This window comes from Zootoca vivipara, chromosome 5, assembly GCF_963506605.1.
Source record: "Zootoca vivipara chromosome 5, rZooViv1.1, whole genome shotgun sequence".
In the NCBI taxonomy this organism is placed as follows: domain Eukaryota; kingdom Metazoa; phylum Chordata; class Lepidosauria; order Squamata; family Lacertidae; genus Zootoca; species Zootoca vivipara.
In genome coordinates, this window is record NC_083280.1 from 22,338,397 (window position 1) to 22,353,276 (window position 14,880).

Consider the following 14,880-nt stretch of genomic DNA (forward strand, 5'->3'; position numbering starts at 1 on the left):
TCCCTCCTGATCTGTTTTCCTAGGCTCTCAGTTGTAATAAGCTACATCCCCGAGAACATAGGAGGATGCTGTCTCCAGGAGCCCAGAGAGACAATTGCAGCAAGGAAATTATCTTCTCCCCCACTTGGGCACCTGTTCTGCCCTCCCACCTCATGTGGTAACTGCGAGCATCATCAGTCTACTAAAGCAGGTATACAATTCTTCTTCTTCAGAGGTGTCATCAAGGCATGACTTTGGGACAGAGGTCAAAATGCCCATGCAACAGAATCAGCAGGGTTGGGTTTTCAGTTAGAAATGAATGAACCAATACATATTATCATCTAAAGAAGGAGCCACCCCACCCCACATAAGACCATTAGTTCCATAGTGTGCCCCACTGATTGTATCAGTTTGTAGAAGGAGAAGGAAAAGGGCTGAATCTAATTGTGTCCTTCCATTCAAAGCAGGGCTTTTCATCAGCTCCATTAGCAAAAATAGGTGAGGAGGGTATTTTGACCAATCTCGCCCTCTCCCTGAAAATCAGTTCCAGTGGGTTGGGTGACCCTCCAAAAAACAGCTTAAGATCCCCACACTAAACATTTTAACCTTAATCTCTGTTAATTGTGTGCATGAAAACAGAAGAGCTTATTTACATTTGCAATCTCTTTCTCAAGATCCATAACTTTGTTCATTTCTGTGGAAATGTGGTTCTCATCGATCGCAAGACCTCTTTCCTGGCGGATCAGCTTTGCTACGGAAATCATGAAATCAACATAGGCTAAACATGCCTGTAAAGGGGAAGGGGAGGAGGGGAGGAAGGAAAAAAAAACAACACTTTTGCAAATGCATGTTGGATGTTATGCAGAACAGCCAAGTTGATACATGTGTGATGTAGTCACTGTCTTTTTCTTGAAGCTTAGGGCAGAAATAAACTTGGCATGGGGCTGCCACCCAAACCAGCATGCCTGTATTGGATTCTCTATATTTCCCACAAATTGTGTTGAATTTCATGACATGGTTTCCCCTCCCTTTGTCTGCAACAGCGGCAGCTGTTGTGCAAAAACAACAACAACAACAACAACACACCCCACCAGATTTTTTTCTCTCCAGTCCCAATACTCTCCAACTTGTTTTAAAAGTGCTCTGCAAAATACGAAAAACAAGCATAAAAATAACAATCTATCCCACCGAGCTCAGTGCAGATCAAGTTACAAGAAAGGAGATTCCGACTAAACATTTGGAAAAAGCTTTCGGATAGTAAGAGCTGTTCAGCAGTGGAACAGACTCCCGCACGAGGTGGTGGACTCTCCTTCCTTGGAGGTTTTTAAGCAGCAGTTGGATGGCCATCTATCATGGATGCTTTAGCTGAGATTTCTGCATTGCAGGGGGTTGGACTAGATGACTCTTGCGGTTCATTCCAACTCTAAGGTTCTAAGATTCTGTGATTCTATCATTAAAAGACAAATACGAGACTAAAGGCACAAGAACACAACGTGCCCAAATTAACCACCAGCAGTTTACATTCATTTACTTAAATAGGATGGGGAAATGCACAATCTGGTGAGTCCCATTTGTGGGTAAGTGAACTTACACAGGATGGGGAGGAGAGAATGTGCTCTAGGGATGCTGCTGTCTGCACAAGTCCTGCATTGAGCACTGAACTAGATGTGATGCTAATCATGACATTTGTTCTTAAGTGCAGGATTTTTCTTTCAGAAATAGGCAGGGAAAGGGGGGCAAAATATGGATCTGGATCCTGGCCTAAGGGACTTTTTAGCCATTTGTCCCCTACTGTGATCCTGAGCCGAATCAGGCCTCTTATATATTTAATTTGCAGGAGAAGGAAAAAAAACTCCCATCTGAGTGAATGGGAAGTCCAACCTTCCATGGCAGGATTAACATGGCATCTGGATTGACTCACAGTGTTCTGTGCCATTCTACTTTATTTTACCCTTTCTCTGAACAATAATTTCTTTTACATGCACCATGTTTTCTTTGCCCTTGGGCATTATATTTTTAAACAGTCACAGCTTTGTTAAATTACTATTATTGAAAAGGAAAATGAATAGTTAGCTCAGGGTGTGGGTGGGCGGGGGACTCACAACAATCCATGTCAAAACAATGTTAACAATAATAACAAACCCAACTGGCAAATGGTTATATGTCTCTAATTAAGACCAATCACAATGCTGTACCAGTCCTTCCTTATGAGCATAATTACATATTTCCAAGTGTGTACTTAAAACCTGCTGCATGAATTGCAGATTTCCTAAGCAGCTTACTTAATTAGAGTTTCTGAAACTGTGGTTTCTAGACTGCGGCATCAAGCGGATGAGCTGATGCCATATACTCATTACAGGAACAATGATTCCTGTGTAGTCAAATAACCAGTGTATCTTCTTCAGGTATCTGTAGGAAGTTCTGTGATCGGAGCCGACCCTACCATAAGGCAGAATTATGGGATGGGAGGTGCTGCCCCATCCCCAGTGCTGAAGGACAACTGAACTGTAGGTCCAGTTGGATTCCATGTGCGAAATTAAAGGGTGCTATCTTACCTTTGGACTCAGGCAGCAGAATGTCTTGGACTAGCCGTGCCTGTGATGGATGTTCTGCTTCTTATCAAAGATTCTACTCCCAAAGTCAGACCATTGGCCAATCTAGCTCAGCATTATCTACACTGACTAGCAGAACAGAGGCAGATTTAGATCAGCACAACCAGTTCCACCACACCGGGTGCTGGCTCATATGCAGGCTTACTTCTCATGCATATGCAGGGTAAAGGTAAAGGGACCCCTGACCATTAGGTCCAGTCGCAGATGACTCTGGGGTTGTGGCACTCATATCGCTTTATTGTGGCACCCGTCCTGTGGAACGCCCTCCTATCAGAGGTCAGAGAGAGAAACAACTACCTGACATTTAGAAAATACCTAAAGGCACCCCTGTTTAGGGAAGTTTTTAGTCTGTGATATTTTAATGTATTTTGATGTGTGTTGGAAGCCGCCCGGAGTGGCGGGGGAGACCCGGCCAGATGGGTGGGGTATAAATATTATTATTATTATTATTATTATTATTATTATTATTATTATTATTAGCCAAGGGAGCCGGCGTACAGCTTCCAGGTCATGTGGCCAGCATGACTAAGCCGCTTCTGGCAAACCAGAGCAGTGCATGGAAACACAGTTTACCTTCCCACCAGAGTGGTACCTATTTATCTACTTGCACTTCATGCTTTCGAACTGCTAGGTTGGCAGGATATGCAGGGTAGGTTCCTGCAAAACGGGGCCCATGTGAATGAGGCCAGCAGTGTTGGCTTGAATTTCCTGTGCCAGGTGTCAAAGTGGCATAACTTGATGTGACAATATGAACATAAAGAATTTCAAGATGTGATGGGACAATTTCATTTTAAATACGGAAGGAATTAAGGTATAAAGAAACTAGGACATCAGAAAGGTGGTGAAGACATATTAGCCTCAGTGAGGCTTCAGAATTAGTTAGGAAGCAAGCAGTTTTAGAGCCGCTCTTTTTAAGAGAGAGCTGTAGGAGATCCTTGTCCCAGCATACCTCTTTGTATACTCCAGCACATTCATAGTAATCGCGGGAAGGGAGTCCAAGTCCAGGCTGATCAATCTATAAAACCAATATTAAAAGATGTTCACAGGCTACAGAAAGAATGGCAATCCATGGACAGATAAATGTTTGGGGACCATGGCACCTACTTTCCCCACAGAGATGGCTGCTGGGAAGGACTGGCGTCATAAAACTAGCATCCCATCAACTACATTGCTGTGCTTACTGGGAGGGGTTAGGGATGAGTTGTTGGGGAGGTGCATGTGCAATGGCAGAGTTAATCTGGTGCAAGCGTAGCACCAGCCCTGCACTGACCTCGCTGCGTCTTGACTGTCTCCTGCCAAGTAAGCAATGTGATGCAGCTGATGTGAGGCCAGATGTGTGGTGATGCCCTTCCTCTCCCTATCAGCCACCTTGGGCTATGTTTTGAGACATCATCAATGATAGGAGGCAGCATCATGTAGGGTCCCATGACATGGGCCCCAAGTCTTCACAGGGCTGTGATTGTCAGCCCCAAGCTGTGTGCTTCTATGGCACACTCTTTTGTGGACTACCACTAGGAGAGGGGATGGAGGCAATATAGAACCTAAACCTGAGATGGGGAGCCTGTGGCACTCCAGATGTTGTTGAACTACAGATACCATCTCTAACCATTGGCCATGCTGGCTGGGGTTGGGTTGATGGAGTCCAACGGCACATGGTGGACCACAGGTTCCATATCCCCATCTTAAAACATGGGGGAAAGGAAATGCAGAGGAGGTGGCATTGACCCATGCACCTTTCTGGTATTTATATGCCCCCCCACAACAAACACATTGTAGGCAACACACATTCTGTTCACCTAAAAGTCAACTCTCACAGTGTAAGAGTATTGGTGTTGCTGTTACGGAATTCGAACAGCATTCTCAGAGAAGATCATGTCATCTTGACTTAGCCTGACTAAGCGTATTCCGTACATTGCCGGGAAAATGGGAGTACGTGAAACCTGAAATGGAATGATTGATTGAAACAGGTTTCCCTTAATAATAAAATATGGCTAAACAAGAAAAATGAACAAAAATACTAAGGGTAGCTAGCACAGGGCGCTCCACAGTGGACTACAACTTCCATCATATCTGATCACAGGCCACGCTGGCTAGGGGCTGATGGGAGCTGGAGTCAACATCTGGAGAGCAAGATGTTGGCTATGCCTATGTGCTCACAGAGCATGAGCTAGTTGTATATATGCATGACACTCCTTCAGTGACTGCCACACAACTGTCTGTAGGCGAAGAATAGATGGCCACTGCTGAACTCACACCTCCTTGTGGTTGTGTGAAGCTGCTGTCTGCACCTCTGTCCATAAGGTACTCATAGCATTCCCAATTCCCATCATTGTGGCAGCTTGGTGGAGCAGGGGAAAAGAAGTATAGAAAGGCCTTTCTAAGCATGATCAACTTACATGGATTACATGTTGCGTGGAGTTTTTATCATCTGTACCAACATACAGGCTAATGATGACCTTCTTTCCATACTGAGAGTTTAATTCTGCAATAGACTTCTCCACGTTCCACGAGGTGCCTAAAACAGCAAAAACACCCTCACACTCGGCATTTTGACACATGTAACCCTACCCCTCATGCAACCCTACCCCTATTTGGAAATGGAGCTGGAGAAGAACAGTCCTACCGTAATCGACGTCCCAGGTGTCTGATGCCACAGGCCAATCAGAAAAAGTTGGCAAGATGTCAATGAGTGGTTTGCCTCCTCTGCTATCAATAGCGGCTTGTGGGTGGAGAGAAAGACTTCCATGAGTTACTTATCTTAAAAGCACATGACACTGACATATGGAAATAAGCCTAAATACACACACACACACACACACACACACACACACACACACACACACACACACTTCTTCAGAGGCCTTCTATCCCCTGGCAAAATTTATTTGAGACCAAATAAATTCTTGGGGCTGGGGTGAGGAAATTGGTAAGCAAAAAGGGAAATAATAGCTAGCGGATAGAATATGACAGAGAATATGGTGTTTTTAGCACTTCCTTTCAATTGTATCCATTCTAAACCCATTTGAGACGAACTTAGTTGGTCTCTAAGGTGCTACTGGAAGGATTTATTATTATTATTATTATTATTATTATTATTATTATTATTATTATTATTTGTCTTGTGTTAATTTCCATATGAATTTATCCCCTACTGTTTCTTCTCCTCTCATCCTGGATGGATATACCTGCTAAGTTGTTGCAGTCCCTTCTTTTCTATTGTGACTTGTTTCCACATATTTTGAGTGGATTCCTACAAGAATGTATTTTCAAGTGTTGGCAGGACCCTCCTAAGAGATCCTGCTAGCTACTTGCATGGGAAACCCATCAACTAAGGCTGTGTACACACTATCCCTTTGAAGCGTATTGAAAGCACGCACTTTCCTGCATAGAATTATGGGTACTGTAGTTTACCCATCTCAGAGTTACAATTCCCAGCAATCCTTAACAAACTGCAGTGCCCAGAATTCTTGGAGGGGGGAAATGGACTTCAAATGTGCACATGCAGCCTTAGAGCCCTTCCAGATTACTTGTTTATTGAGCATGCATCCTGCTTTGTTTGCAGGGAAATTAGACAAAGTTGGCTATTTACTGAACATTCGTCCTGGTTTGTTTGCATGGAGGCTAGATGGCGTTGCACCAAAGCAAGCTGTATTCCACACTTTCTTATCAGTTTCCTTTATCTCAATAAGTTTGACCTGTGGGGAAAGTGGGTTTGCTGTGCAAGAGCTTCAAATGTGCAGCCAGAATTTGCTGGTACGTGATTGAAACCCACCACAAAATGGTGAGATGCCAAAATGTGGAAGAGCTATTTTAAAAATTTCTATTGGCCTTTCTAAATGCCACCTCAATGTTGCTAGGATATATTGAAATTTGCAATCAGAATATTTACATATCATAATATTCTACAGGAATGATTTTAAAATAAAATAAAATAAAATAAAGAAGCATAGAGGGAATAAGATAAACCAATCCCTTTGTTAGTATTAGTTTAAAACAGGTTCTACTGTACTGCACTGATCATATTGTACGGAAAAACCCAGGTATCATCAACAGCCACAGGACTCTGGGACACCTCTATTTTCATCAGCTCCTGAAGTCAGTCTGGTTATACTTTGCACCACTTGTTCCTGTTAATATTTTAAATTCTAGAGTGCCTTGGGTGCCTTGGCAGAAAGGCGGTATATAAATGCAAATAATAATAATAATAATAATAATAATAATAATAATAATAATAATAATTCATTTATTCCCCGCCCATCTGGCTGGGTTGCCCAAGCCACTCTAGGCGGCTTCTAAGACGTAATAATAATAATAAAACATCAAACATTAATAGTAACAATCTGATCCAATATAAAAGTCGCAATAACTTTAAAATCAACACACAACATTCAACAATCCATCAGAATCTAATAGTAAACAGTAAAATTAAACACCAGCGAATAATAGTTAAACAGTTCGCCCGCAATAGAGAACTACCAATCTATAATCAATAAAAGTAACAGCAAGTCACAATGCATAAAATACAACAAAACATACAAAACCACGTAAAAGGATCAAATTGAGAAATAAAGAAGCACAACTTATAAATACCCCTGAACTCCTCTCTTCTCAGCTGCTGCTGTTGTTCTCAAAGTCATAATCTGGGGCAAGGCAGGTGGAAAAGCCGTTGCCTCACGAGGAACAGAAAGTCTCTCTCCCCTCACAGTTCATACATGTCTTTATATTGACCCTACCAGGGTGCCACAGAGCCATAGCTGTCAAGTTTTCCCTTTTCTCGCGAGGAAGCCTATTTAGCATAAGGGAATTTCCCTTTAAAAAAGGGAGAAATTGACAGCTATGCACAGAGCCAAATGGAATATTTTTTGCTATTGAGTGGCGTTATCTGGGAGCTGCAAGAACACAGAACAGAGCTCCATACCCTCCAACATTTCTTCGATGAAAAATAATAATTTTATTATTTACACCCCAGCCACTCTGAGCGGCCTCCAACATATATAAAAACAGAACATCATCTAAAAACTTCCCTCTACAGGGCTGCCTTCAGACATCTTCTAAAGGTTGTATATTTACTTATCTTCTCAGCTCGGGGGGTCAGATAACTCCATATCCTCCAACATTTCTCTGATGAAAACAGGGACATCCTACCATACCCTCCAACATTTCTCTAAACATTCCTCTGTCCTAAGGAAAAGCGGGACATTCTGGGATCAAATCAGAAACTGTAAATCTGGGACTGTCCCTGGAAAACAGGGGCAATTGGAGGGCCTGTGTCTCTCCCATGTGACAATCTGCAAAGGAACTTACTTTCGTTTACACAAGACCTGTAGAGCGTTTTTGCTTTCTTGACAGCTTCTATATCATCACTCTTTTCCTTGTCGAGGACGTCTGAAAAGAAGGGGGGAATCAAATGTCAATTAGAATTGGAGAAAACTCAGGCCCAGAGGCCAAATGCAGCCCCCCAAATGCAGTCTCTGTGTGTCCTCATGACTGCTCCCCATAGCCCTTCCTTTGCCACACCCGCTCTCCCCGGCTATACTCCTCAACTGCCTTGCTCTGCACCCTCCTGGGGCGTCCATGCCTGGTTGAAATGTATCTTGGAACTTGGATCATGCATCTTGTTTTGCTGGGGCAGAGGATATAGTAGGGTGTGCACAGAAAAACTATCCTACGGCACAAGGCCAAATTCCCATGTGTTGCTGTGATCACTTTTGTCTCTAGCCCTGCTCACTGCTGGCATGTGGCCCCTGGGAGGCTGCCGAGAAGACAATGCGGCCCTTGGGATTCAAAAGGTTCCCCGCTCCTGTTATAATGTAATTTAAATTGTTCCGTTCTGCAGGTGTCGGTTCACACTGCACCTTCAGTAACAATAACTGACAACCTCAAACAAAGAGCGTAATTTGAAGCCTCTTAAGTTTGCAAATGTTCTAAGGTCCACTTCACATTCTTATCTAGCCTCTCTTCTCAGCCTCACTGGATGTCACAGCTATAAGTAACACGGACAGCGTTCCTAGAACTATTTTATCTAATTTGGAATGCAGGCTGCTCTTCTTCTTCTTCTTCTTCTTCTTCTTCTTCTTCTTCTTCTTCTTCTTCTTCTTCTTCTTCTTCTTCTTCTTCTTCTTCTTCTTCTTCTTCTTCTTCTTCTTCTTCTTCTTCTTCTTCTAAAAATGCATGTAACCAGATGCACTAGAAACATCATATTTATATGCCTATAAAACATTTACAAACACCCCCAGTGTGTTACATGGTCAAATTACACTGCAACATACAAAGTAACTTGCTAGAGTCTCTTTCTGACGCTCTCTTCTCTGCAACAATTGTTTTGGTCTTTAGCAGCGTCTTTCAACATATGCAACTAACTATGAACGTGTTGCCTGTTTCAGAAACTGTTTATAATGGAAGCTTCCTTTCTACAAATCCTTTATTGATTACATTGCATGCATGTTCAGTACTCTGAACAATACATTTAATAGCAGGTACTGGAGGTGAGTTTATGGAACTAGGTAGTTGGTGGCTAGAAAAAAAAAAGGGAAAACACTGTTCTAAGAGAAGTTTGAGATGCAAACCAATACAGTGTTTGCTTCCAAGCCAGAATTTACTTTCCTCCTTTTTTATGTTTTGAAAAGATACATATCTTGATAGAACTGTCATATGCTTATGTTTAGAAAATGCCTAGATTACCATACCTAAATGCAGGATATATAATAATAATATTTATACCCTGCCCATCTGGCTGGGTTTCCCCAGGCACTCTGGGTGGCTTCCAACAAAATATTAAAATACAATCGTGCATCAAACATTACAAGTTTCCCTAAACAGGGCTGCCTTCAGATGTCTTCTAAAAGTCTGGTAGTTGTTTTTCTCTTTGACATCTGGTAGGAGGGTGTTCCACAGGGCAGGTGCCACTACCGAGAAGGCCCTCTGCCTGGTTCCCTGTAACTTGGCTTCTCGCAGTGAGTGAACCGCCAGAAGGCCCTCAGCACTGGACCTCTCAGCCTACATACCAGATGGAGCTGTTAAACAGCTTCCTTGGACACAGAATTGACCTGCGCCTCCATGGACAGATGTGAGTCCAAAATGACTCCCAGGCTGTGCACCTGGTCCTTCAGGGGCACAGTTACCCCATTCAGGACCAGGGAGTCCTCCACACCTGCCCACCTCCTGTCCCCCCAAAACAGTACTTCTGTCTTGTCAGGATTCAACCTCAATCTATTAGCCACCATCCATCCTCCAACCACCTCCAGACACTCACACAGGACCTTCACCGCCAACATTTGCTGCCAGTAAATTTAGCATCATTCCCGGCTGAGTTGGCCTGACCCCCCCCCCACCTACTTCTCACACCTAGGACAGCTGTCCACTCTTTCAGGGTCACGAGGACAGTGGATTCAGCTGTTCAGAGAGTCAGAATGCAATGCTGTGCTCTTCCTTCAGACTAAGACCAAAATTCCCCCGAGTCTGAAACGGTCTCTGTTTGCTTTTGCCAGACACAACAGAACAATTCCTAAGCTTGCGTCCGCATAACAGAAAAACAGACTAGGGTGATTTTAGGCAGTCTGGAGTATGGAAGAACTTCTATAAAATGCATGACCTGCTGACACAAAGTTGGAGGAGTGGAAAAGAAGAGAAGACCAATGGTCCCAAATGTTTTGTTCACAAATTTATATCCCACTGACCTTTCAAAACAACTTCGAGTTCATCTCTCAAAATGTCAAAGTTACTATAACGGGAACTCGTCTCTGGAATGATGTTCTTCTTTAACCATCCTCCACAGGCATACTGGTAAAAGTCTTTGCAAGGCTCTGAAGTAGCATCCATGTTTTCAATGATTCGGGCAGCTGACACAAGAAACAGACATGAAAGAAAATTAAAAATAAAAATGAGGGATTTTATGGAAGAAAAACAAGACAACGTTTGAATTACTAATACAAAAGGGATGAAATGTAGTTGCATTTTTCTAAAGTAATGTTTTCCTATAGATCTTGGTAGCCTTGCAACTACACGCTTTGTTGAGACTTAGTGGAGCATACTTCCAAGCAGAGATTGATTCATTGGTTTGTACCTACACTGGGGAATAGCTTTCAGGATTAACACAATGAATGTACTCAGTTACAAAGTTACTGTATTTCTTCCATTCTACCCTGAGAAAAAGATTGTGAACAGAGAGGGGAACTTTACAGCTGATTCATGTGATTCAGAACTTGGATCACATCACAAACCAAACCAGATCACTTCAGATGGATCTGGCTGAAAGACAGCCCCTGGTTGCCCCCGGTTGGGTCAGCTTACTCAGAGCAATTTGGAAGTGTCAAGAGATTGGGGTGTGGGGGGGGGGAAGAAAGGCAGGTGGCAGGCCTTGCGAAAAGCTGAATGGGGCTGTTTGCAATAAAGCTTTCAATAGCCCTGCACTGCACTTTGAATGTATGTGCCTGTTCCTGGAGGGGAACACATACACACACAAACAGCCAAACAGCCCTGGATAACTCCGACCTGATCGGCAGTGATCTGGGACTGCCTCAATGCAATTCAGCTGGAATTGAAATTTCCCTGAATTATCCCAGTTCTGTCTGGGATCAGGAAGTTGACTGGCTCCTACCTTTCAGGTGTACTTGTATAAGAGAGATTTTTGGCGAGCAAAGTACGTCAAAATTACTTTGAAGCAGCAGGCAGAACAATCAGCACACCGCATGGTTAAAGTTTAGAGCAGGGAATACGGTCTTTCCCATGAAGCTATGATGATAGGATATCTTTAAACCACAGGTGGAAATCCTGCAGCCCTCCAGATGTTGCTGCACCACAGTTCCCATCATCCATGACCATTGGCCATGCTCGCTGGGGCTGATGGGAGTTGTAGTCCAACAACATCTGGATGGCAGCAGGTTCCCCGTCCCTGTTTTAAACTTTTGGAGTTCGCTGAGAGTTCTAAAAAAGAATAGGTTAGTCACCTGGTGGTTGAGGAGAGATTGCCAAAGTGAGGGCTCTTCCAGACAATCTGCTCATTCATTCATTCCTTCATTCATCCTGATTTGCTTGCACAAAGCTTACAGAGTTTGATCTATGGTGAACAAACATTCTGATTTGCTTATATTACAATGACCGTTCATCCTTCACGTTTTTTGCAGGGCATTTACATGTCTTTCTGTTAATCATTCATTCATCCCACTCTGAATTCTGCCAGTGACTTGAATAGTTTCATACAGAAGTTAGACTTCCCGCATAAACTTGCCCATAGACAAAGATTATATTCAGAATCGGTCTCCAGAGGTTAAGTAACGGTTGTAGAGCAGTGTGCCAACCATACCATTAGGCAGAGTGAGGCAGCTGCCTCAGGCGGCTGATTTTTTGGGGTTGTGAAAGGGCAGCAAGTTGTTACTTGCTTAATTTATTTATTACTGTTGTATTTTTACTACAAAGGAGATATTATCGGAGGAATTTCTGCCAACAAACAAACAAACCTTGGCTGGCCTTCAGTAGTGTGCACCTGAAGGAGAAACCATTTATATAGTAAAGAGTCCTGTCATCTTTGGGTGAAGGGTGGTATAGAAATTTAACAAACAAACAAACAAACTGCTCACTCCAGCCATGGAAACAATGTCTCCATGTTTATCTTGTATGTTGGGTGCATACACACCATATTTTAAAGCACATTTAATGTGCTTTAAATGTATGGTGTATACACAGTCCTCCTCTTGCGTCTCTTCTGGTACTGGGCAAAGATTCTTTCTTTCTCTCGGGTCATTTAAACTGTAGGAAATCTTACAGCTTTTATTCTGCTCCTTGGTTTTGCATTTGTTTCTTAATTGCCTTGCTGTTTTTACACATGAACTCTGTTTGAAATTATACACTGAACATTTTTTATGGTTTCCCCATTTATTAATGCTTGGGAAATCCTAGAAACCTACTAGGCAAGGGGCCTGTCGCTCTTGCACCTCTGGGTTGCTGCACAGCATCGCCTGTGGAAAACTAATTTATTTTATCCTATTCTCCACACTCAAATTGTCAAGATGAGGTTCTTCCTTTTGAATGGCGATGCTCTTTTAAATTATAGTTAAGGACTCTCTTCTTTCATGGAGTGCAATGTGACTTGAATTATTTTGTGATTTTCTCTCGGGAGATGGAAAGGTATTTCAGAATGCATCTGAAGAGAGCGTAATGAGCCTTACTACCCATGGATGTCCATTTGATGAGCTGGAATACTATGGATTTGCTTTAAAATAGCAAATTAAAAAGTCTGCCTGGCTGGCCCTCTCACTCCGCAAAGGATCTTAGCCTTGGTTCAGGTGTTCACCTCTGTGCATTCTCAGAATGCATGGGAGGAAGAGCGTAGAGCTGCAGGATCTTGATCCATCTCCAAAATCCTCATCCTTGATGGCTCAAGCTCTGACCTACATGCATTGAATTGGAAGGTTTGAAAGGGGGATTCTCTGAGCATTTCACAGAAAGTGCTTAGAATCCTCCGCAGGTTTGGGAACTCTGATCATGCAGAGTTTCCAGTCATGTGCAACATTCTATACATGCCCTGATGAACCCTTCACACTCAACACAGGAAAGCTACAGCCGGTGAGGAAGGAGGCATCATGGGTAATGCTGGCATGTGAAGTCCCATTAGTACCACCATGTGTTCTCAGGCCAGTGCACTCCGAATTCATGTTGGAGGGAGGGCATTAACTTTTGAAAGGGGGCATTTTTCCAATGGCCAACCCACTGAACTCAAAATTGCAACAGATGGGTTCACACCTCAACTTTGAATATAGTGGGCTACTAAAATACTTCTCAGCTCCTAACTAGGTAGGTAAAAGTAAATGACTCCTGGATGGTTAAGTCCAGTCAAAGGCGACTCTGGGGTTGCGGCGCTCATCTTGCTTTCAGGCCGAGGGAGCCGGAGTTCGTCCACAGACAGCTTTCCGGTGCCATGTGGCCAGCATGACTAAACCGCTTCTGTGCAATGGAACACTGTGATGGAAACCAGAGTGCACAGAAATGCTGTTTACCTTTCCACCACAGCATTACCTATTTATCTACTTTCACTGGTGTGCCTTCGATCTGCTAGGTTGGCAGAAGCTGGGACTGAGCAATGGGAGCTCACTCCATCATGGGGATTTGAACCGCCAACCTTCTGATCGGCAAGCCCAAGAGGCTCAGTGGTTTAGACCACAGCGCCACCCGCATCCCCTACCTACCTACCTACGCCATCACAGGTGTAGTGCACAGAACAGATAAGGTATTAGAAATGCCTGCTAGAACAGTGGCTAGCCGCTAGCCTGTTAGGACCATCAAACAAATGGAAGTATTCCTGCTCTCTCTCCTATAAGGTGAGGTCCGGTCCTGGCAATGTAGGTGGCTGCATCCACACCTGCCCAGTGATGTTGTGGGTAGGCATGCCCCAATATTGTGGTGACCACTTCCTTTTTCATTCAGCTGGAGCATGTGCAGGGAGAAAAAGACGTTGATAACCTAATCAAAGGGAGGGTTGTCAGGAGGCACACCCAGGCTTGTGGATGGCAGAATCTAGAATCAATCTAAATTGAAAGCAGCATGTTGGATTCTGTATTGAGAAAAAACTACTTCTTTGTGCTACAAAGGAGTACCAAGTGCGTGCATAGGCTATATCTAGGCAAGTCTCTCTCATAATCATGGAGCCTACAAAGCAAACGTCCTAACAGAGAAAGTTACAGGTAGGTAGCCGTCACATACAGCTCCCAAGTTAAAACAGCCACATACAGCTCCCAAGTTAAAACAGGACAACGCATCATCAGAGATCTACAGCCTCTCCTGGACAACGACAGCTCCCTTTCTCAAGCTCTGGGAGGAAGACCTTTCATTGCCTACAGACAGCCACCCAATCTTAAACAACTCCTCACCCACAATGATACAACCACCAGACTTAACATGGACACTGGTACCAGAGCCTGCAATAAACCCAGATGCCAACTTTGCTGCCACATACACCCGGACAACATCATTACTGGCCCCAACAACATCCAACATACCATCTCAGGACTATTTAATTGCTCATCTTCTAACATTGTGTATGCCATCAGATGCCAACAGTGCCCTTCAGCTCTCTATATTGGACAAACAGGCCAAACCCTACGCCAAAGGATAAATGGACATAAATCTGACATCAGGAACCACAAGACAGAGAAACCAGTAGGAGAACACTTCAATCTCCCAGGACATTCTATACAAGATCTCAAAGCAGCTGTTTTATTACAGAAAATTTTCAGGAACAGACTGGAAAGAGAAGTTGCTGAATTGGAACTCATTACCAAGCTTAAAACCATGGAGC

General features: G+C 43.4%; 1 protein-coding gene across 3 annotated transcripts in view; it reads right to left on the reverse strand.

Annotated features, from left to right (window-relative positions):
• MME (membrane metalloendopeptidase) overlaps nucleotides 1-14,880 on the reverse strand; it is a 73,219-nt gene that overhangs the window by 35,618 nt on the left and 22,721 nt on the right. For 2 of the 3 annotated variants that reach the window (XM_060274462.1, XM_035132952.2), the window contains exons 4-9: nucleotides 10,268-10,429; nucleotides 7,896-7,976; nucleotides 5,215-5,310; nucleotides 4,988-5,106; nucleotides 3,541-3,606; nucleotides 633-767 (exon numbers count right to left, since the gene is read on the reverse strand). In XM_060274462.1, coding sequence (XP_060130445.1) covers nucleotides 633-767; nucleotides 3,541-3,606; nucleotides 4,988-5,106; nucleotides 5,215-5,310; nucleotides 7,896-7,976; nucleotides 10,268-10,429 — 659 coding nt within the window. Of the gene's footprint in view, nucleotides 1-632; nucleotides 768-3,540; nucleotides 3,607-4,987; nucleotides 5,107-5,214; nucleotides 5,311-7,895; nucleotides 7,977-10,267; nucleotides 10,430-11,536; nucleotides 11,647-14,880 lie in introns of all 3 variants that reach the window. The other variant, XM_035132954.2, reaches the window with a different exon arrangement.